The 24734-nt window shown below is 42.8% G+C and overlaps 2 protein-coding genes across 2 annotated transcripts in view; both read left to right on the top strand.

Moving 5' to 3' along the window:
- LOC133878581 (glucan endo-1,3-beta-glucosidase, basic vacuolar isoform-like) overlaps nucleotides 1–24734 on the top strand; it is a 51316-nt gene that overhangs the window by 14140 nt on the left and 12442 nt on the right. The gene's annotated exons all lie outside the window — the stretch shown is intronic.
- LOC133877006 (uncharacterized) lies at nucleotides 1757–24409 on the top strand. Its single transcript, XM_062315238.1, has 21 exons — nucleotides 1757–1908; nucleotides 2805–3190; nucleotides 4220–4793; nucleotides 4968–5353; nucleotides 6383–6956; nucleotides 7131–7516; nucleotides 8546–9119; nucleotides 9294–9679; nucleotides 10709–11282; nucleotides 11457–11842; nucleotides 12872–13445; nucleotides 13620–14005; nucleotides 15035–15608; nucleotides 15783–16168; nucleotides 17198–17771; nucleotides 17946–18331; nucleotides 19361–19934; nucleotides 20109–20494; nucleotides 21524–22097; nucleotides 22272–22657; nucleotides 23697–24409. The coding sequence occupies exons 1-21, from the start codon at nucleotides 1758–1760 to the stop codon at nucleotides 24261–24263; spliced, it is 9744 nt and encodes a 3247-aa protein (XP_062171222.1). The 5' UTR covers nucleotide 1757; the 3' UTR covers nucleotides 24264–24409.

Raw genomic sequence — 24734 nt, 5'->3', positions numbered from 1 at the left:
GCATCTTTCGGGATTTGTATTGTTTATGTAGCATAGTTTTGGGTAGGCCTAGGTATCGAGTTAATTAGCCATTTAGAAGCGTCTAGCAAAGAGGTGTTAGGCTATTAGCAATGTAAGAGAGTTTTTTGTGTGAGTAGACTAACAACCAAACCCTTGAGAGGTAACGACGAATTCTTAAGATGCATCGAAGGAGGCTCGGACCTTGAAGAACGGGGATTGATTCAAGGATGTGGCTTAACTGCAGCTACGAGGACGACATCCTAGCAAGGAGACAATTACCCAACGATGAGAGACGTTTTTTGAGGAATTCAACCGATAGGAGCGAGCTAAGATAATAAAATATTAATGTGAAACAGACTAAACAAGCGAATAACTAAAAATGATAAATTTCAGGGTATCTTATTCTAATAAACCATAAATTCAATGATGATTTAAAACAAGGAATTAACTTGAGTATGATCATTTAATTAGAATTTATGGGCTAAGCCAGAATGTTTTCAAAACATAATTTCAACCACAAGAACTGTCTCAAAAGGTTGAAGTCCAAACATGCTTTACGTGTAAAGTATAGAATTTAACACAAATGACCATTAAAGTAAAAGTGAGTTCAAATATGAACTTTCAATAAATAGTTGTATGTGTTAGAGAATGCTGTTTGAATTAGGTTCAAAAGTTAGAAAAGAGTTATTAGATGGCTTGCCATTTGATGAAATAATGGTGTCATAGCACATTTTCGGTGGTGAAACCAATATTTAAGGAAAAAAAATATCATGTTTTGAAGGTATCATGGTGGAATAGTAAGGAATTAAAAGATCAGATCAATAAAGTGTTGAGGATAAGCCACCAATCATGTGTAAAGAGCAAGTTAAGGCATAGTGATGTTAGGTTAAGTATGAAAATCTCGATAATTTACCTCTTGAGGATAGTAGTACTTACGATTAGACGAGAAATAGATTATAATATCACATGAGGATAAGTGAATTTGTCAATATTGGAGACATTAGTAAGCCAACACAAGATTTTTAGTGTCAAAGAGGTCACTGTTGAGGACAATTGGAGATGATCCAAGTATGATTTTAAGAGTTTATAAAGTAAACGATAGAGGAGATTCATGTGAAGCAATTAAATTGTTGTTGAGGTTGTTTAAGGAATAAATTTCATGGCTAAAGTTCGGGAATAGTTGCCTCAATGACTAAGAGTTTGAGGCACTAAGGATAAAATAAAATATAAGGTATGGAGGAATATGTATGATTCATCCTATATCGAAGTTTGAATTATGAGTTTTGAACTAAGGAGGGGAGACTTAGTGAACTCACTTGGACTTGGACAGAAACTTGCAGTAAACTTCTGCAGCAACGACTGAAAACAATGGCTGATAATTAACATGTACGTCTCGTGCACGACTACTTGACCTTGTCAAAATGGATAACTTGCAACTGGGGTCAGTTTTCGTGACTTGGAATTTTTCTGAGAGAGTTCGAGTCAATCTTGTCAATTGACCATCATTCTGGACCGTGAAACATGCTTAGACAATTAATTAAAAATGGGTCAGAGACTTTATGGTTTATGTTAATATGTTATACGTGGATTGTTAAGGATCTTGATGTTTTTGTTTTTTTCCCCTGCAATAGATGGAGTGCTTGACGGGGCAAATGGCAACGTAATCAAGGTATAGACGTCTAGTATACAACATTGACTAGAAGTCAACAATTCCAAGCACTACTTCTCTGTATATAAATGAAGGTGTAAAGTGGTAGATGGAAATACAGAGATATCTACAGAGTTGGTTTCTCATTCCCTTTTCTTTTTTTTTCTCCATGGCTTTATTCAATGCAAAAAATACCAAAGCTTTTCTGGCTCCCATATTCCTACTTGGTTTCTTCTTCATTTCTGGCCTCGAATTAACAGGTCTCTCTCTCTCTCTCTCTCTCTCTCTCTCTCTCTCTCTCTCTCTCTCTCTCTCTCTCTCTCTCTCTCTCTCTCTCTCTCTCTCTCTCTCTCTCTCTCTCTCTCTCTCTCTCTCTCTCTCTGCCTTTACACTGCAATGCAATGCAATGCATTGCATTGTCTAGTCTTCTGATGTTGAGCACTGTGTTGGTTTGAAAATTGAGGATTGATTTTTTTTTTTTTTGGGAAAAGCGGTAATAGTAGAGGTCAGGAGTTTGTTGCTCATTTTAATTAAGTATTTTATGTGTAGGCGAGAGGGAGAGTTAGAATATAAATTAAACCCACTCCTTTTTATAAGGTTAAGTTTTAAGAATAAGCGGTGAATTGACCGTACTTACCATGAGTTTGACAGTTCCCATATGACTCATTTGATCAAAAACACCAAGTATATGGAACTAATGCTCCATTTGTTTCAGCGTAAAATGTTTTTAGAAAATGTTTTTCATATTTTTTGGTGTTCGGTGCAATCGAAAATGATATTTTCGGTCTAACCAAAAAAGCTCCTTCAGTTTTGAAAAATGATTTCTGTTTTTAAATTTTGTAACAAGTTTTCAAGTTTTAGATTCTCCTTCTCAAAAAACCGAACCACAACCAGAGGTTATTGGAAGGCATTGGCCGTTTTTTGCCATAACTCATTTTCTGTACAAACCAAATGTCAAAACAAACGGAGCATAAGAATAGATAGTACTTATAATAGAATTTAATGCAAGCAAAACACTTCTCTTTCACTTTAGACCAAAATGGTTACTCAACATTAAACGTTTTAACCCGAAAGAAAAGAATCCTTCAGTTTTCCGGCCCTTGCCACTGCTTGCTTAAGCCAAAGCTCATGAAATCTTGGCCTAATTTTGATGCAGGTGCACAATCCGTCGGTGTATGTAATGGAAGAAACGGCAACAATCTACCTTCTGATGGAGAAGTAGTAGCTCTATACAAAAGCAGTGGCATTGGAAGGATGCGCATATATGAACCCTATCCACCAACTCTCGACGCCCTCAGAGGATCGAACATAGAACTCATCATCGGCATCCTTAACGGCAACCTTCAAGGCCTCACCGACGCTGCGGCCGCAACCAACTGGGTCCAGAACAACATAAGAAACTACTCGCCGGATGTCAAGTTCAAATACATTGCCGTTGGGAACGAAGTGCATCCTGGTGATCCTGAAGCCCAGTATGTTCAACCCGCCATGCAAAACATCCTTAATGCCATTGCAGCTGCCAATTTGCAAGACCAAATAAAGGTGTGAATGTTGAAATTATTTCTTTTCCCTTCTATTTGAAAATTTCAACTTTCCTTCCATTTTTGCCTTACACTTTATCCTTTATAAGGGATTAGCTTTCACTAACTCCGTTTGTTTCGGCGTAAAATGTTCTCTGAAAAATGATTTCGGCATTTTCCGGTGTTTGGTGGGGGCAAAAAATAATGGCCAACGGAAATCATTTTCATTTTGACCGTAAAAGCCTCTTTAATTTTCGGAAAACGATTTACGGTTTTGAAAACCGAAAATCATTTTCCGAATTTAAGTTCTCCATTCTCGCAGGCACGTTTGTGGGAATCCCCCACTTCTGGGCACTGAAATTTGTTGGTAGCCCGAAGCTACCGCTGAAGGTTCCCGTCTACCGGATTCCGACGCTGGCGATCGCCGCCGGAATCCGGCGACGTCTGGCCAGATTCCGGCCACATTCGACGGAATCCGGCCAATCCTAATTCCGGCGAACTGGCCAGAATCTAGCCAGATTCGCTGGAATCCGACTGTTCTGTGCCGGATTCCGATGGCATTTCGCCAGAATCCGACCAACCCAGATTCTGGCCGGAATCCGGCACAAATGGCCGTTGGTGATTTTTTTCGCTGTCGTGATTCTTTCGTACGAGCCAAACACCGGAAAATATTTTCAGGCAAATCATTTTTTATGAAAAATGATTTCGTCGAAAATATTTTACGACGGAAAACATTTTACGTCGAAACAAACGGAGCATTAAGTCTAGAATGACTTTTGGGCAGACCCATGCTAGTAGTGTCGCATGTCGCATTGACGCTTGAGACATACTTTGCAGTACTTACGCAGTGCTGCACACTAGCACGTGTACAACTACTATACGAACACTCGTATTTTTTGTTCGAATTTTACAAAAATAACCGTTTTTTCAAAAGTCAGTTTTTAACAATCATAAACTGTTATTTCAACGGAAATAAACTGCTCTTATATTTCGTATTATGCTTTCTTATATTTCGAAATACTCGCATCTTTATTTATATAATTTCTGACAGGTGACGACAGCTATAGACACAACTTTGTTGGGCAACTCTTATCCTCCATCAGCAGGCTCATTCAGCGACAGTGCAAGTTCATACATAGCACCAATTATCAGCTTTTTGGCCAGCAATGGAGCACCCCTTCTAGTAAACGTGTATCCCTACTTCAGCTATGCTGGAAACCCTTCACAGATCTCCCTTCCATATGCCTTATTTACTTCACCAGGTGTTGTGGTGCAAGATGGTAGTCTTGGATACCGGAATCTCTTTGATGCATTGCTGGATGCTCACTACTCTGCTCTCGAGAAAGCCGGCGCGCCTAACTTGCAGATTGTCGTATCGGAGAGCGGCTGGCCGTCCGCAGGCGGTGATGCGGCTAGCGTCGATAACGCGGGGACTTACTACAACAATTTGATTAGTCATGTGAAGGGTGGGACTCCAAAGAAGCCGGGACAAGCAATAGAAACTTACTTGTATGCCATGTTTGATGAAAACCAAAAGGGTGGTGCAGCAATGGAGCAACATTTTGGTCTCTTCCTCCCTAACGAACAACCCAAGTACCAAATCAGTGCTTTTGCTAAAATTGATGGTATGTACTTATAGAATTTAATGCAAGCAAAACACTTCTCTTTCACTTTAGACCAAAATGGTTACTCAACATTAAACGTTTTAACCCGAAAGAAAAGAATCCTTCAGTTTTCCGGCCCTTGCCACTGCTTGCTTAAGCCAAAGCTCATGAAATCTTGGCCTAATTTTGATGCAGGTGCACAATCCGTCGGTGTATGTAATGGAAGAAACGGCAACAATCTACCTTCTGATGGAGAAGTAGTAGCTCTATACAAAAGCAGTGGCATTGGAAGGATGCGCATATATGAACCCTATCCACCAACTCTCGACGCCCTCAGAGGATCGAACATAGAACTCATCATCGGCATCCTTAACGGCAACCTTCAAGGCCTCACCGACGCTGCGGCCGCAACCAACTGGGTCCAGAACAACATAAGAAACTACTCGCCGGATGTCAAGTTCAAATACATTGCCGTCGGGAACGAAGTGCATCCTGGTGATCCTGAAGCCCAGTATGTTCAACCCGCCATGCAAAACATCCTTAATGCCATTGCAGCTGCCAATTTGCAAGACCAAATAAAGGTGTGAATGTTGAAATTATTTCTTTTCCCTTCTATTTGAAAATTTCAACTTTCCTTCCATTTTTGCCTTACACTTTATCCTTTATAAGGGATTAGCTTTCACTAACTCCGTTTGTTTCGGCGTAAAATGTTCTCTGAAAAATGATTTCGGCATTTTCCGGTGTTTGGTGGGGGCAAAAAATAATGGCCAACGGAAATCATTTTCATTTTGACCGTAAAAGCCTCTTTAATTTTCGGAAAACGATTTACGGTTTTGAAAACCGAAAATCATTTTCCGAATTTAAGTTCTCCATTCTCGCAGGCACGTTTGTGGGAATCCCCCACTTCTGGGCACTGAAATTTGTTGGTAGCCCGAAGCTACCGCTGAAGGTTCCCGTCTACCGGATTCCGACGCTGGCGATCGCCGCCGGAATCCGGCGACGTCTGGCCAGATTCCGGCCACATTCGACGGAATCCGGCCAATCCTAATTCCGGCGAACTGGCCAGAATCTAGCCAGATTCGCTGGAATCCGACTGTTCTGTGCCGGATTCCGATGGCATTTCGCCAGAATCCGACCAACCCAGATTCTGGCCGGAATCCGGCACAAATGGCCGTTGGTGATTTTTTTCGCTGTCGTGATTCTTTCGTACGAGCCAAACACCGGAAAATATTTTCAGGCAAATCATTTTTTATGAAAAATGATTTCGTCGAAAATATTTTACGACGGAAAACATTTTACGTCGAAACAAACGGAGCATTAAGTCTAGAATGACTTTTGGGCAGACCCATGCTAGTAGTGTCGCATGTCGCATTGACGCTTGAGACATACTTTGCAGTACTTACGCAGTGCTGCACACTAGCACGTGTACAACTACTATACGAACACTCGTATTTTTTGTTCGAATTTTACAAAAATAACCGTTTTTTCAAAAGTCAGTTTTTAACAATCATAAACTGTTATTTCAACGGAAATAAACTGCTCTTATATTTCGTATTATGCTTTCTTATATTTCGAAATACTCGCATCTTTATTTATATAATTTCTGACAGGTGACGACAGCTATAGACACAACTTTGTTGGGCAACTCTTATCCTCCATCAGCAGGCTCATTCAGCGACAGTGCAAGTTCATACATAGCACCAATTATCAGCTTTTTGGCCAGCAATGGAGCACCCCTTCTAGTAAACGTGTATCCCTACTTCAGCTATGCTGGAAACCCTTCACAGATCTCCCTTCCATATGCCTTATTTACTTCACCAGGTGTTGTGGTGCAAGATGGTAGTCTTGGATACCGGAATCTCTTTGATGCATTGCTGGATGCTCACTACTCTGCTCTCGAGAAAGCCGGCGCGCCTAACTTGCAGATTGTCGTATCGGAGAGCGGCTGGCCGTCCGCAGGCGGTGATGCGGCTAGCGTCGATAACGCGGGGACTTACTACAACAATTTGATTAGTCATGTGAAGGGTGGGACTCCAAAGAAGCCGGGACAAGCAATAGAAACTTACTTGTATGCCATGTTTGATGAAAACCAAAAGGGTGGTGCAGCAATGGAGCAACATTTTGGTCTCTTCCTCCCTAACGAACAACCCAAGTACCAAATCAGTGCTTTTGCTAAAATTGATGGTATGTACTTATAGAATTTAATGCAAGCAAAACACTTCTCTTTCACTTTAGACCAAAATGGTTACTCAACATTAAACGTTTTAACCCGAAAGAAAAGAATCCTTCAGTTTTCCGGCCCTTGCCACTGCTTGCTTAAGCCAAAGCTCATGAAATCTTGGCCTAATTTTGATGCAGGTGCACAATCCGTCGGTGTATGTAATGGAAGAAACGGCAACAATCTACCTTCTGATGGAGAAGTAGTAGCTCTATACAAAAGCAGTGGCATTGGAAGGATGCGCATATATGAACCCTATCCACCAACTCTCGACGCCCTCAGAGGATCGAACATAGAACTCATCATCGGCATCCTTAACGGCAACCTTCAAGGCCTCACCGACGCTGCGGCCGCAACCAACTGGGTCCAGAACAACATAAGAAACTACTCGCCGGATGTCAAGTTCAAATACATTGCCGTCGGGAACGAAGTGCATCCTGGTGATCCTGAAGCCCAGTATGTTCAACCCGCCATGCAAAACATCCTTAATGCCATTGCAGCTGCCAATTTGCAAGACCAAATAAAGGTGTGAATGTTGAAATTATTTCTTTTCCCTTCTATTTGAAAATTTCAACTTTCCTTCCATTTTTGCCTTACACTTTATCCTTTATAAGGGATTAGCTTTCACTAACTCCGTTTGTTTCGGCGTAAAATGTTCTCTGAAAAATGATTTCGGCATTTTCCGGTGTTTGGTGGGGGCAAAAAATAATGGCCAACGGAAATCATTTTCATTTTGACCGTAAAAGCCTCTTTAATTTTCGGAAAACGATTTACGGTTTTGAAAACCGAAAATCATTTTCCGAATTTAAGTTCTCCATTCTCGCAGGCACGTTTGTGGGAATCCCCCACTTCTGGGCACTGAAATTTGTTGGTAGCCCGAAGCTACCGCTGAAGGTTCCCGTCTACCGGATTCCGACGCTGGCGATCGCCGCCGGAATCCGGCGACGTCTGGCCAGATTCCGGCCACATTCGACGGAATCCGGCCAATCCTAATTCCGGCGAACTGGCCAGAATCTAGCCAGATTCGCTGGAATCCGACTGTTCTGTGCCGGATTCCGATGGCATTTCGCCAGAATCCGACCAACCCAGATTCTGGCCGGAATCCGGCACAAATGGCCGTTGGTGATTTTTTTCGCTGTCGTGATTCTTTCGTACGAGCCAAACACCGGAAAATATTTTCAGGCAAATCATTTTTTATGAAAAATGATTTCGTCGAAAATATTTTACGACGGAAAACATTTTACGTCGAAACAAACGGAGCATTAAGTCTAGAATGACTTTTGGGCAGACCCATGCTAGTAGTGTCGCATGTCGCATTGACGCTTGAGACATACTTTGCAGTACTTACGCAGTGCTGCACACTAGCACGTGTACAACTACTATACGAACACTCGTATTTTTTGTTCGAATTTTACAAAAATAACCGTTTTTTCAAAAGTCAGTTTTTAACAATCATAAACTGTTATTTCAACGGAAATAAACTGCTCTTATATTTCGTATTATGCTTTCTTATATTTCGAAATACTCGCATCTTTATTTATATAATTTCTGACAGGTGACGACAGCTATAGACACAACTTTGTTGGGCAACTCTTATCCTCCATCAGCAGGCTCATTCAGCGACAGTGCAAGTTCATACATAGCACCAATTATCAGCTTTTTGGCCAGCAATGGAGCACCCCTTCTAGTAAACGTGTATCCCTACTTCAGCTATGCTGGAAACCCTTCACAGATCTCCCTTCCATATGCCTTATTTACTTCACCAGGTGTTGTGGTGCAAGATGGTAGTCTTGGATACCGGAATCTCTTTGATGCATTGCTGGATGCTCACTACTCTGCTCTCGAGAAAGCCGGCGCGCCTAACTTGCAGATTGTCGTATCGGAGAGCGGCTGGCCGTCCGCAGGCGGTGATGCGGCTAGCGTCGATAACGCGGGGACTTACTACAACAATTTGATTAGTCATGTGAAGGGTGGGACTCCAAAGAAGCCGGGACAAGCAATAGAAACTTACTTGTATGCCATGTTTGATGAAAACCAAAAGGGTGGTGCAGCAATGGAGCAACATTTTGGTCTCTTCCTCCCTAACGAACAACCCAAGTACCAAATCAGTGCTTTTGCTAAAATTGATGGTATGTACTTATAGAATTTAATGCAAGCAAAACACTTCTCTTTCACTTTAGACCAAAATGGTTACTCAACATTAAACGTTTTAACCCGAAAGAAAAGAATCCTTCAGTTTTCCGGCCCTTGCCACTGCTTGCTTAAGCCAAAGCTCATGAAATCTTGGCCTAATTTTGATGCAGGTGCACAATCCGTCGGTGTATGTAATGGAAGAAACGGCAACAATCTACCTTCTGATGGAGAAGTAGTAGCTCTATACAAAAGCAGTGGCATTGGAAGGATGCGCATATATGAACCCTATCCACCAACTCTCGACGCCCTCAGAGGATCGAACATAGAACTCATCATCGGCATCCTTAACGGCAACCTTCAAGGCCTCACCGACGCTGCGGCCGCAACCAACTGGGTCCAGAACAACATAAGAAACTACTCGCCGGATGTCAAGTTCAAATACATTGCCGTCGGGAACGAAGTGCATCCTGGTGATCCTGAAGCCCAGTATGTTCAACCCGCCATGCAAAACATCCTTAATGCCATTGCAGCTGCCAATTTGCAAGACCAAATAAAGGTGTGAATGTTGAAATTATTTCTTTTCCCTTCTATTTGAAAATTTCAACTTTCCTTCCATTTTTGCCTTACACTTTATCCTTTATAAGGGATTAGCTTTCACTAACTCCGTTTGTTTCGGCGTAAAATGTTCTCTGAAAAATGATTTCGGCATTTTCCGGTGTTTGGTGGGGGCAAAAAATAATGGCCAACGGAAATCATTTTCATTTTGACCGTAAAAGCCTCTTTAATTTTCGGAAAACGATTTACGGTTTTGAAAACCGAAAATCATTTTCCGAATTTAAGTTCTCCATTCTCGCAGGCACGTTTGTGGGAATCCCCCACTTCTGGGCACTGAAATTTGTTGGTAGCCCGAAGCTACCGCTGAAGGTTCCCGTCTACCGGATTCCGACGCTGGCGATCGCCGCCGGAATCCGGCGACGTCTGGCCAGATTCCGGCCACATTCGACGGAATCCGGCCAATCCTAATTCCGGCGAACTGGCCAGAATCTAGCCAGATTCGCTGGAATCCGACTGTTCTGTGCCGGATTCCGATGGCATTTCGCCAGAATCCGACCAACCCAGATTCTGGCCGGAATCCGGCACAAATGGCCGTTGGTGATTTTTTTCGCTGTCGTGATTCTTTCGTACGAGCCAAACACCGGAAAATATTTTCAGGCAAATCATTTTTTATGAAAAATGATTTCGTCGAAAATATTTTACGACGGAAAACATTTTACGTCGAAACAAACGGAGCATTAAGTCTAGAATGACTTTTGGGCAGACCCATGCTAGTAGTGTCGCATGTCGCATTGACGCTTGAGACATACTTTGCAGTACTTACGCAGTGCTGCACACTAGCACGTGTACAACTACTATACGAACACTCGTATTTTTTGTTCGAATTTTACAAAAATAACCGTTTTTTCAAAAGTCAGTTTTTAACAATCATAAACTGTTATTTCAACGGAAATAAACTGCTCTTATATTTCGTATTATGCTTTCTTATATTTCGAAATACTCGCATCTTTATTTATATAATTTCTGACAGGTGACGACAGCTATAGACACAACTTTGTTGGGCAACTCTTATCCTCCATCAGCAGGCTCATTCAGCGACAGTGCAAGTTCATACATAGCACCAATTATCAGCTTTTTGGCCAGCAATGGAGCACCCCTTCTAGTAAACGTGTATCCCTACTTCAGCTATGCTGGAAACCCTTCACAGATCTCCCTTCCATATGCCTTATTTACTTCACCAGGTGTTGTGGTGCAAGATGGTAGTCTTGGATACCGGAATCTCTTTGATGCATTGCTGGATGCTCACTACTCTGCTCTCGAGAAAGCCGGCGCGCCTAACTTGCAGATTGTCGTATCGGAGAGCGGCTGGCCGTCCGCAGGCGGTGATGCGGCTAGCGTCGATAACGCGGGGACTTACTACAACAATTTGATTAGTCATGTGAAGGGTGGGACTCCAAAGAAGCCGGGACAAGCAATAGAAACTTACTTGTATGCCATGTTTGATGAAAACCAAAAGGGTGGTGCAGCAATGGAGCAACATTTTGGTCTCTTCCTCCCTAACGAACAACCCAAGTACCAAATCAGTGCTTTTGCTAAAATTGATGGTATGTACTTATAGAATTTAATGCAAGCAAAACACTTCTCTTTCACTTTAGACCAAAATGGTTACTCAACATTAAACGTTTTAACCCGAAAGAAAAGAATCCTTCAGTTTTCCGGCCCTTGCCACTGCTTGCTTAAGCCAAAGCTCATGAAATCTTGGCCTAATTTTGATGCAGGTGCACAATCCGTCGGTGTATGTAATGGAAGAAACGGCAACAATCTACCTTCTGATGGAGAAGTAGTAGCTCTATACAAAAGCAGTGGCATTGGAAGGATGCGCATATATGAACCCTATCCACCAACTCTCGACGCCCTCAGAGGATCGAACATAGAACTCATCATCGGCATCCTTAACGGCAACCTTCAAGGCCTCACCGACGCTGCGGCCGCAACCAACTGGGTCCAGAACAACATAAGAAACTACTCGCCGGATGTCAAGTTCAAATACATTGCCGTCGGGAACGAAGTGCATCCTGGTGATCCTGAAGCCCAGTATGTTCAACCCGCCATGCAAAACATCCTTAATGCCATTGCAGCTGCCAATTTGCAAGACCAAATAAAGGTGTGAATGTTGAAATTATTTCTTTTCCCTTCTATTTGAAAATTTCAACTTTCCTTCCATTTTTGCCTTACACTTTATCCTTTATAAGGGATTAGCTTTCACTAACTCCGTTTGTTTCGGCGTAAAATGTTCTCTGAAAAATGATTTCGGCATTTTCCGGTGTTTGGTGGGGGCAAAAAATAATGGCCAACGGAAATCATTTTCATTTTGACCGTAAAAGCCTCTTTAATTTTCGGAAAACGATTTACGGTTTTGAAAACCGAAAATCATTTTCCGAATTTAAGTTCTCCATTCTCGCAGGCACGTTTGTGGGAATCCCCCACTTCTGGGCACTGAAATTTGTTGGTAGCCCGAAGCTACCGCTGAAGGTTCCCGTCTACCGGATTCCGACGCTGGCGATCGCCGCCGGAATCCGGCGACGTCTGGCCAGATTCCGGCCACATTCGACGGAATCCGGCCAATCCTAATTCCGGCGAACTGGCCAGAATCTAGCCAGATTCGCTGGAATCCGACTGTTCTGTGCCGGATTCCGATGGCATTTCGCCAGAATCCGACCAACCCAGATTCTGGCCGGAATCCGGCACAAATGGCCGTTGGTGATTTTTTTCGCTGTCGTGATTCTTTCGTACGAGCCAAACACCGGAAAATATTTTCAGGCAAATCATTTTTTATGAAAAATGATTTCGTCGAAAATATTTTACGACGGAAAACATTTTACGTCGAAACAAACGGAGCATTAAGTCTAGAATGACTTTTGGGCAGACCCATGCTAGTAGTGTCGCATGTCGCATTGACGCTTGAGACATACTTTGCAGTACTTACGCAGTGCTGCACACTAGCACGTGTACAACTACTATACGAACACTCGTATTTTTTGTTCGAATTTTACAAAAATAACCGTTTTTTCAAAAGTCAGTTTTTAACAATCATAAACTGTTATTTCAACGGAAATAAACTGCTCTTATATTTCGTATTATGCTTTCTTATATTTCGAAATACTCGCATCTTTATTTATATAATTTCTGACAGGTGACGACAGCTATAGACACAACTTTGTTGGGCAACTCTTATCCTCCATCAGCAGGCTCATTCAGCGACAGTGCAAGTTCATACATAGCACCAATTATCAGCTTTTTGGCCAGCAATGGAGCACCCCTTCTAGTAAACGTGTATCCCTACTTCAGCTATGCTGGAAACCCTTCACAGATCTCCCTTCCATATGCCTTATTTACTTCACCAGGTGTTGTGGTGCAAGATGGTAGTCTTGGATACCGGAATCTCTTTGATGCATTGCTGGATGCTCACTACTCTGCTCTCGAGAAAGCCGGCGCGCCTAACTTGCAGATTGTCGTATCGGAGAGCGGCTGGCCGTCCGCAGGCGGTGATGCGGCTAGCGTCGATAACGCGGGGACTTACTACAACAATTTGATTAGTCATGTGAAGGGTGGGACTCCAAAGAAGCCGGGACAAGCAATAGAAACTTACTTGTATGCCATGTTTGATGAAAACCAAAAGGGTGGTGCAGCAATGGAGCAACATTTTGGTCTCTTCCTCCCTAACGAACAACCCAAGTACCAAATCAGTGCTTTTGCTAAAATTGATGGTATGTACTTATAGAATTTAATGCAAGCAAAACACTTCTCTTTCACTTTAGACCAAAATGGTTACTCAACATTAAACGTTTTAACCCGAAAGAAAAGAATCCTTCAGTTTTCCGGCCCTTGCCACTGCTTGCTTAAGCCAAAGCTCATGAAATCTTGGCCTAATTTTGATGCAGGTGCACAATCCGTCGGTGTATGTAATGGAAGAAACGGCAACAATCTACCTTCTGATGGAGAAGTAGTAGCTCTATACAAAAGCAGTGGCATTGGAAGGATGCGCATATATGAACCCTATCCACCAACTCTCGACGCCCTCAGAGGATCGAACATAGAACTCATCATCGGCATCCTTAACGGCAACCTTCAAGGCCTCACCGACGCTGCGGCCGCAACCAACTGGGTCCAGAACAACATAAGAAACTACTCGCCGGATGTCAAGTTCAAATACATTGCCGTCGGGAACGAAGTGCATCCTGGTGATCCTGAAGCCCAGTATGTTCAACCCGCCATGCAAAACATCCTTAATGCCATTGCAGCTGCCAATTTGCAAGACCAAATAAAGGTGTGAATGTTGAAATTATTTCTTTTCCCTTCTATTTGAAAATTTCAACTTTCCTTCCATTTTTGCCTTACACTTTATCCTTTATAAGGGATTAGCTTTCACTAACTCCGTTTGTTTCGGCGTAAAATGTTCTCTGAAAAATGATTTCGGCATTTTCCGGTGTTTGGTGGGGGCAAAAAATAATGGCCAACGGAAATCATTTTCATTTTGACCGTAAAAGCCTCTTTAATTTTCGGAAAACGATTTACGGTTTTGAAAACCGAAAATCATTTTCCGAATTTAAGTTCTCCATTCTCGCAGGCACGTTTGTGGGAATCCCCCACTTCTGGGCACTGAAATTTGTTGGTAGCCCGAAGCTACCGCTGAAGGTTCCCGTCTACCGGATTCCGACGCTGGCGATCGCCGCCGGAATCCGGCGACGTCTGGCCAGATTCCGGCCACATTCGACGGAATCCGGCCAATCCTAATTCCGGCGAACTGGCCAGAATCTAGCCAGATTCGCTGGAATCCGACTGTTCTGTGCCGGATTCCGATGGCATTTCGCCAGAATCCGACCAACCCAGATTCTGGCCGGAATCCGGCACAAATGGCCGTTGGTGATTTTTTTCGCTGTCGTGATTCTTTCGTACGAGCCAAACACCGGAAAATATTTTCAGGCAAATCATTTTTTATGAAAAATGATTTCGTCGAAAATATTTTACGACGGAAAACATTTTACGTCGAAACAAACGGAGCATTAAGTCTAGAATGACTTTTGGGCAGACCCATGCTAGTAGTGTCGCATGTCGCATTGACGCTTGAGACATACTTTGCAGTACTTACGCAGTGCTGCACACTAGCACGTGTACAACTACTATACGAACACTCGTATTTTTTGTTCGAATTTTACAAAAATAACCGTTTTTTCAAAAGTCAGTTTTTAACAATCATAAACTGTTATTTCAACGGAAATAAACTGCTCTTATATTTCGTATTATGCTTTCTTATATTTCGAAATACTCGCATCTTTATTTATATAATTTCTGACAGGTGACGACAGCTATAGACACAACTTTGTTGGGCAACTCTTATCCTCCATCAGCAGGCTCATTCAGCGACAGTGCAAGTTCATACATAGCACCAATTATCAGCTTTTTGGCCAGCAATGGAGCACCCCTTCTAGTAAACGTGTATCCCTACTTCAGCTATGCTGGAAACCCTTCACAGATCTCCCTTCCATATGCCTTATTTACTTCACCAGGTGTTGTGGTGCAAGATGGTAGTCTTGGATACCGGAATCTCTTTGATGCATTGCTGGATGCTCACTACTCTGCTCTCGAGAAAGCCGGCGCGCCTAACTTGCAGATTGTCGTATCGGAGAGCGGCTGGCCGTCCGCAGGCGGTGATGCGGCTAGCGTCGATAACGCGGGGACTTACTACAACAATTTGATTAGTCATGTGAAGGGTGGGACTCCAAAGAAGCCGGGACAAGCAATAGAAACTTACTTGTATGCCATGTTTGATGAAAACCAAAAGGGTGGTGCAGCAATGGAGCAACATTTTGGTCTCTTCCTCCCTAACGAACAACCCAAGTACCAAATCAGTGCTTTTGCTAAAATTGATGGTATGTACTTATAGAATTTAATGCAAGCAAAACACTTCTCTTTCACTTTAGACCAAAATGGTTACTCAACATTAAACGTTTTAACCCGAAAGAAAAGAATCCTTCAGTTTTCCGGCCCTTGCCACTGCTTGCTTAAGCCAAAGCTCATGAAATCTTGGCCTAATTTTGATGCAGGTGCACAATCCGTCGGTGTATGTAATGGAAGAAACGGCAACAATCTACCTTCTGATGGAGAAGTAGTAGCTCTATACAAAAGCAGTGGCATTGGAAGGATGCGCATATATGAACCCTATCCACCAACTCTCGACGCCCTCAGAGGATCGAACATAGAACTCATCATCGGCATCCTTAACGGCAACCTTCAAGGCCTCACCGACGCTGCGGCCGCAACCAACTGGGTCCAGAACAACATAAGAAACTACTCGCCGGATGTCAAGTTCAAATACATTGCCGTCGGGAACGAAGTGCATCCTGGTGATCCTGAAGCCCAGTATGTTCAACCCGCCATGCAAAACATCCTTAATGCCATTGCAGCTGCCAATTTGCAAGACCAAATAAAGGTGTGAATGTTGAAATTATTTCTTTTCCCTTCTATTTGAAAATTTCAACTTTCCTTCCATTTTTGCCTTACACTTTATCCTTTATAAGGGATTAGCTTTCACTAACTCCGTTTGTTTCGGCGTAAAATGTTCTCTGAAAAATGATTTCGGCATTTTCCGGTGTTTGGTGGGGGCAAAAAATAATGGCCAACGGAAATCATTTTCATTTTGACCGTAAAAGCCTCTTTAATTTTCGGAAAACGATTTACGGTTTTGAAAACCGAAAATCATTTTCCGAATTTAAGTTCTCCATTCTCGCAGGCACGTTTGTGGGAATCCCCCACTTCTGGGCACTGAAATTTGTTGGTAGCCCGAAGCTACCGCTGAAGGTTCCCGTCTACCGGATTCCGACGCTGGCGATCGCCGCCGGAATCCGGCGACGTCTGGCCAGATTCCGGCCACATTCGACGGAATCCGGCCAATCCTAATTCCGGCGAACTGGCCAGAATCTAGCCAGATTCGCTGGAATCCGACTGTTCTGTGCCGGATTCCGATGGCATTTCGCCAGAATCCGACCAACCCAGATTCTGGCCGGAATCCGGCACAAATGGCCGTTGGTGATTTTTTTCGCTGTCGTGATTCTTTCGTACGAGCCAAACACCGGAAAATATTTTCAGGCAAATCATTTTTTATGAAAAATGATTTCGTCGAAAATATTTTACGACGGAAAACATTTTACGTCGAAACAAACGGAGCATTAAGTCTAGAATGACTTTTGGGCAGACCCATGCTAGTAGTGTCGCATGTCGCATTGACGCTTGAGACATACTTTGCAGTACTTACGCAGTGCTGCACACTAGCACGTGTACAACTACTATACGAACACTCGTATTTTTTGTTCGAATTTTACAAAAATAACCGTTTTTTCAAAAGTCAGTTTTTAACAATCATAAACTGTTATTTCAACGGAAATAAACTGCTCTTATATTTCGTATTATGCTTTCTTATATTTCGAAATACTCGCATCTTTATTTATATAATTTCTGACAGGTGACGACAGCTATAGACACAACTTTGTTGGGCAACTCTTATCCTCCATCAGCAGGCTCATTCAGCGACAGTGCAAGTTCATACATAGCACCAATTATCAGCTTTTTGGCCAGCAATGGAGCACCCCTTCTAGTAAACGTGTATCCCTACTTCAGCTATGCTGGAAACCCTTCACAGATCTCCCTTCCATATGCCTTATTTACTTCACCAGGTGTTGTGGTGCAAGATGGTAGTCTTGGATACCGGAATCTCTTTGATGCATTGCTGGATGCTCACTACTCTGCTCTCGAGAAAGCCGGCGCGCCTAACTTGCAGATTGTCGTATCGGAGAGCGGCTGGCCGTCCGCAGGCGGTGATGCGGCTAGCGTCGATAACGCGGGGACTTACTACAACAATTTGATTAGTCATGTGAAGGGTGGGACTCCAAAGAAGCCGGGACAAGCAATAGAAACTTACTTGTATGCCATGTTTGATGAAAACCAAAAGGGTGGTGCAGCAATGGAGCAACATTTTGGTCTCTTCCTCCCTAACGAACAACCCAAGTACCAAATCAGTGCTTTTGCTAAAATTGATGGTATGTACTTATAGAATTTAATGCAAGCAAAACACTTCTCTTTCACTTTAGACCAAAATGGTTACTCAACATTAAACGTTTTAACCCGAAAGAAAAGAATCCTTCAGTTTTCCGGCCCTTGCCACTGCTTGCTTAAGCCAAAGCTCATGAAATCTTGGCCTAATTTTGATGCAGGTGCACAATCCGTCGGTGTATGTAATGGAAGAAACGGCAACAATCTACCTTCTGATGGAGAAGTAGTAGCTCTATACAAAAGCAGTGGCATTGGAAGGATGCGCATATATGAACCCTATCCACCAACTCTCGACGCCCTCAGAGGATCGAACATAGAACTCATCATCGGCATCCTTAACGGCAACCTTCAAGGCCTCACCGACGCTGCGGCCGCAACCAACTGGGTCCAGAACAACATAAGAAACTACTCGCCGGATGTCAAGTTCAAATACATTGCCGTCGGGAACGAAGTGCATCCTGGTGATCCTGAAGCCCAGTATGTTCAACCCGCCATGCAAAACATCCTTAATGCCATTGCAGCTGCCAATTTGCAAGACCAAATAAAGGTGTGAATGTTGAAATTATTTCTTTTCCCTTCTATTTGAAAATTTCAACTTTCCTTCCATTTTTGCCTTACACTTTATCCTTTATAAGGGATTAGCTTTCACTAACTCCGTTTGTTTCGGCGTAAAATGTTCTCTGAAAAATGATTTCGGCATTTTCCGGTGTTTGGTGGGGGCAAAAAATAATGGCCAACGGAAATCATTTTCATTTTGACCGTAAAAGCCTCTTTAATTTTCGGAAAACGATTTACGGTTTTGAAAACCGAAAATCATTTTCCGAATTTAAGTTCTCCATTCTCGCAGGCACGTTTGTGGGAATCCCCCACTTCTGGGCACTGAAATTTGTTGGTAGCCCGAAGCTACCGCTGAAGGTTCCCGTCTACCGGATTCCGACGCTGGCGATCGCCGCCGGAATCCGGCGACGTCTGGCCAGATTCCGGCCACATTCGACGGAATCCGGCCAATCCTAATTCCGGCGAACTGGCCAGAATCTAGCCAGATTCGCTGGAATCCGACTGTTCTGTGCCGGATTCCGATGGCATTTCGCCAGAATCCGACCAACCCAGATTCTGGCCGGAATCCGGCACAAATGGCCGTTGGTGATTTTTTTCGCTGTCGTGATTCTTTCGTACGAGCCAAACACCGGAAAATATTTTCAGGCAAATCATTTTTTATGAAAAATGATTTCGTCGAAAATATTTTACGACGGAAAACATTTTACGTCGAAACAAACGGAGCATTAAGTCTAGAATGACTTTTGGGCAGACCCATGCTAGTAGTGTCGCATGTCGCATTGACGCTTGAGACATACTTTGCAGTACTTACGCAGTGCTGCACACTAGCACGTGTACAACTACTATACGAACACTCGTATTTTTTGTTCGAATTTTACAAAAATAACCGTTTTTTCAAAAGTCAGTTTTTAACAATCATAAACTGTTATTTCAACGGAAATAAACTGCTCTTATATTTCGTATTATGCTTTCTTATATTTCGAAATACTCGCATCTTTATTTATATAATTTCTGACAGGTGACGACAGCTATAGACACAACTTTGTTGGGCAACTCTTATCCTCCATCAGCAGGCTCATTCAGCGACAGTGCAAGTTCATACATAGCACCAATTATCAGCTTTTTGGCCAGCAATGGAGCACCCCTTCTAGTAAACGTGTATCCCTACTTCAGCTATGCTGGAAACCCTTCACAGATCTCCCTTCCATATGCCTTATTTACTTCACCAGGTGTTGTGGTGCAAGATGGTAGTCTTGGATACCGGAATCTCTTTGATGCATTGCTGGATGCTCACTACTCTGCTCTCGAGAAAGCCGGCGCGCCTAACTTGCAGATTGTCGTATCGGAGAGCGGCTGGCCGTCCGCAGGCGGTGATGCGGCTAGCGTCGATAACGCGGGGACTTACTACAACAATTTGATTAGTCATGTGAAGGGTGGGACTCCAAAGAAGCCGGGACAAGCAATAGAAACTTACTTGTATGCCATGTTTGATGAAAACCAAAAGGGTGGTGCAGCAATGGAGCAACATTTTGGTCTCTTCCTCCCTAACGAACAACCCAAGTACCAAATCAGTGCTTTTGCTAAAATTGATGGTATGTACTTATAGAATTTAATGCAAGCAAAACACTTCTCTTTCACTTTAGACCAAAATGGTTACTCAACATTAAACGTTTTAACCCGAAAGAAAAGAATCCTTCAGTTTTCCGGCCCTTGCCACTGCTTGCTTAAGCCAAAGCTCATGAAATCTTGGCCTAATTTTGATGCAGGTGCACAATCCGTCGGTGTATGTAATGGAAGAAACGGCAACAATCTACCTTCTGATGGAGAAGTAGTAGCTCTATACAAAAGCAGTGGCATTGGAAGGATGCGCATATATGAACCCTATCCACCAACTCTCGACGCCCTCAGAGGATCGAACATAGAACTCATCATCGGCATCCTTAACGGCAACCTTCAAGGCCTCACCGACGCTGCGGCCGCAACCAACTGGGTCCAGAACAACATAAGAAACTACTCGCCGGATGTCAAGTTCAAATACATTGCCGTCGGGAACGAAGTGCATCCTGGTGATCCTGAAGCCCAGTATGTTCAACCCGCCATGCAAAACATCCTTAATGCCATTGCAGCTGCCAATTTGCAAGACCAAATAAAGGTGTGAATGTTGAAATTATTTCTTTTCCCTTCTATTTGAAAATTTCAACTTTCCTTCCATTTTTGCCTTACACTTTATCCTTTATAAGGGATTAGCTTTCACTAACTCCGTTTGTTTCGGCGTAAAATGTTCTCTGAAAAATGATTTCGGCATTTTCCGGTGTTTGGTGGGGGCAAAAAATAATGGCCAACGGAAATCATTTTCATTTTGACCGTAAAAGCCTCTTTAATTTTCGGAAAACGATTTACGGTTTTGAAAACCGAAAATCATTTTCCGAATTTAAGTTCTCCATTCTCGCAGGCACGTTTGTGGGAATCCCCCACTTCTGGGCACTGAAATTTGTTGGTAGCCCGAAGCTACCGCTGAAGGTTCCCGTCTACCGGATTCCGACGCTGGCGATCGCCGCCGGAATCCGGCGACGTCTGGCCAGATTCCGGCCACATTCGACGGAATCCGGCCAATCCTAATTCCGGCGAACTGGCCAGAATCTAGCCAGATTCGCTGGAATCCGACTGTTCTGTGCCGGATTCCGATGGCATTTCGCCAGAATCCGACCAACCCAGATTCTGGCCGGAATCCGGCACAAATGGCCGTTGGTGATTTTTTTCGCTGTCGTGATTCTTTCGTACGAGCCAAACACCGGAAAATATTTTCAGGCAAATCATTTTTTATGAAAAATGATTTCGTCGAAAATATTTTACGACGGAAAACATTTTACGTCGAAACAAACGGAGCATTAAGTCTAGAATGACTTTTGGGCAGACCCATGCTAGTAGTGTCGCATGTCGCATTGACGCTTGAGACATACTTTGCAGTACTTACGCAGTGCTGCACACTAGCACGTGTACAACTACTATACGAACACTCGTATTTTTTGTTCGAATTTTACAAAAATAACCGTTTTTTCAAAAGTCAGTTTTTAACAATCATAAACTGTTATTTCAACGGAAATAAACTGCTCTTATATTTCGTATTATGCTTTCTTATATTTCGAAATACTCGCATCTTTATTTATATAATTTCTGACAGGTGACGACAGCTATAGACACAACTTTGTTGGGCAACTCTTATCCTCCATCAGCAGGCTCATTCAGCGACAGTGCAAGTTCATACATAGCACCAATTATCAGCTTTTTGGCCAGCAATGGAGCACCCCTTCTAGTAAACGTGTATCCCTACTTCAGCTATGCTGGAAACCCTTCACAGATCTCCCTTCCATATGCCTTATTTACTTCACCAGGTGTTGTGGTGCAAGATGGTAGTCTTGGATACCGGAATCTCTTTGATGCATTGCTGGATGCTCACTACTCTGCTCTCGAGAAAGCCGGCGCGCCTAACTTGCAGATTGTCGTATCGGAGAGCGGCTGGCCGTCCGCAGGCGGTGATGCGGCTAGCGTCGATAACGCGGGGACTTACTACAACAATTTGATTAGTCATGTGAAGGGTGGGACTCCAAAGAAGCCGGGACAAGCAATAGAAACTTACTTGTATGCCATGTTTGATGAAAACCAAAAGGGTGGTGCAGCAATGGAGCAACATTTTGGTCTCTTCCTCCCTAACGAACAACCCAAGTACCAAATCAGTGCTTTTGCTAAAATTGATGGTATGTACTTATAGAATTTAATGCAAGCAAAACACTTCTCTTTCACTTTAGACCAAAATGGTTACTCAACATTAAACGTTTTAACCCGAAAGAAAAGAATCCTTCAGTTTTCCGGCCCTTGCCACTGCTTGCTTAAGCCAAAGCTCATGAAATCTTGGCCTAATTTTGATGCAGGTGCACAATCCGTCGGTGTATGTAATGGAAGAAACGGCAACAATCTACCTTCTGATGGAGAAGTAGTAGCTCTATACAAAAGCAGTGGCATTGGAAGGATGCGCATATATGAACCCTATCCACCAACTCTCGACGCCCTCAGAGGATCGAACATAGAACTCATCATCGGCATCCTTAACGGCAACCTTCAAGGCCTCACCGACGCTGCGGCCGCAACCAACTGGGTCCAGAACAACATAAGAAACTACTCGCCGGATGTCAAGTTCAAATACATTGCCGTCGGGAACGAAGTGCATCCTGGTGATCCTGAAGCCCAGTATGTTCAACCCGCCATGCAAAACATCCTTAATGCCATTGCAGCTGCCAATTTGCAAGACCAAATAAAGGTGTGAATGTTGAAATTATTTCTTTTCCCTTCTATTTGAAAATTTCAACTTTCCTTCCATTTTTGCCTTACACTTTATCCTTTATAAGGGATTAGCTTTCACTAACTCCGTTTGTTTCGGCGTAAAATGTTCTCTGAAAAATGATTTCGGCATTTTCCGGTGTTTGGTGGGGGCAAAAAATAATGGCCAACGGAAATCATTTTCATTTTGACCGTAAAAGCCTCTTTAATTTTCGGAAAACGATTTACGGTTTTGAAAACCGAAAATCATTTTCCGAATTTAAGTTCTCCATTCTCGCAGGCACGTTTGTGGGAATCCCCCACTTCTGGGCACTGAAATTTGTTGGTAGCCCGAAGCTACCGCTGAAGGTTCCCGTCTACCGGATTCCGACGCTGGCGATCGCCGCCGGAATCCGGCGACGTCTGGCCAGATTCCGGCCACATTCGACGGAATCCGGCCAATCCTAATTCCGGCGAACTGGCCAGAATCTAGCCAGATTCGCTGGAATCCGACTGTTCTGTGCCGGATTCCGATGGCATTTCGCCAGAATCCGACCAACCCAGATTCTGGCAATCTGGCCGGAATCTGGCACAAATGGCCGTTGGTGGTTTTTTCGTCGTTGTGATTTTTTTTTGTATTAGCCAAATGTCGGAAAATATTTTCAGGAAAATCATTTTTTCTGAAAAATAATTTCGTCAAAAATATTTTACGACTGAAAATATTTTACGTCGAAACAAACGGAACATTAAGTTTAGAATGACTTTTGGGTATACACATGATAGTAGTGTCGCACGTCGCATTGACACTTTAGAAATACTTCGTAGTACTTACGCAGTGCTGCACACTCACACGTGTACAACTACTATACGAACATTCATATTTTTTGTTCAAATTTTACGAAAGCAATCGTTTTTTCAAAAAGTCAGTTTTTAACAATCATAAACTGTTATTTCAACAGTAATAAACTGTTCTTATATTTCGTATTCTGCTATTTTATATTTCGAAATACTCTCATCTTTATTTATAAAATTTCTAACAGGTGACGACAGCTATAGACACAACTTTGTTGGGCAACTATTATCCTCCATCAGCAGGCTCATTCAGCGACAGTGCAAGTTCATACATAACACCAATTATCAACTTTTTGAACAACAATGGAGCACCCCTTCTAGTAAACGTGTATCCCTACTTCAGCTATACTGGAAACCCTTCACAGATCTCCCTTCCCTATGCCTTATTTACTTCACCAGGTGTTGTGGTGCAAGATGGTAGTCTTGGATACCAAAATCTCTTTGATGCATTGCTGGATGCTCACTACTCTGCTCTCGAGAAAGCCGGCGTGCCTAACTTGAAGATTGTCGTATCGGAGAGCGGCTGGCCGTCCGAAGGCGGTGATGCAGCTAGCGTCGATAACGCAGGGACTTACTACAACAATTTGATTAATCTTGTGAAGGGTGGGACTCCAAAGAAGCAGGGACAAGCAATAGAAGCTTACTTGTTTGCCATGTTTGATGAAAACCAAAAGGGTGGTGCAGCAATTGAGCAACATTTTGGTCTCTTCCTCCCTAACAAACAACCCAAGTACCAAATCAGTACTTTTGGTTAATTATAGAAGTGATCATAGCCATGCATGTTAGCTTAAATAAGAGTGCCTTGAGCCCATGTATCCATGCACTCTACAATATTAATAACTCTTCTAATAAACATGTTTATGAATTCATGTGACATAAATGAAGATTTTCCTTTTCCCCATCCTTGCTTGAAGTTACTTGATTGAAATAATTAGTTATTGCATGTTTTTATTTTATCGGTGTGCACCTATTTAGGAAGGTTTTCTAAAAAATCCATAAATTCGGAACTCCGGCTTCTCGAAACCGTGATTAATTAGTCTTTAATTTTTTAGTCGATGGAATCAAATTACACAAGAAAAGCGAAACTATTTATAAATTATACCTTCTTTAAACCATGTGCATATCAAATTTCATAGAAAATAACAGTAATGTCAACCTCTTCAATCTAGCTCTTCTATCCTTTTTTTTTTTTCTTTTTTTTTTCTTTTTTTTTTTTCTCTTAAAAG

Source organism: Alnus glutinosa, chromosome 9 (assembly GCF_958979055.1).
Source record: "Alnus glutinosa chromosome 9, dhAlnGlut1.1, whole genome shotgun sequence".
Classification (NCBI taxonomy): Eukaryota; Viridiplantae; Streptophyta; class Magnoliopsida; order Fagales; family Betulaceae; genus Alnus; species Alnus glutinosa.
This window is presented reverse-complemented; position numbering and strand designations above follow the sequence as displayed.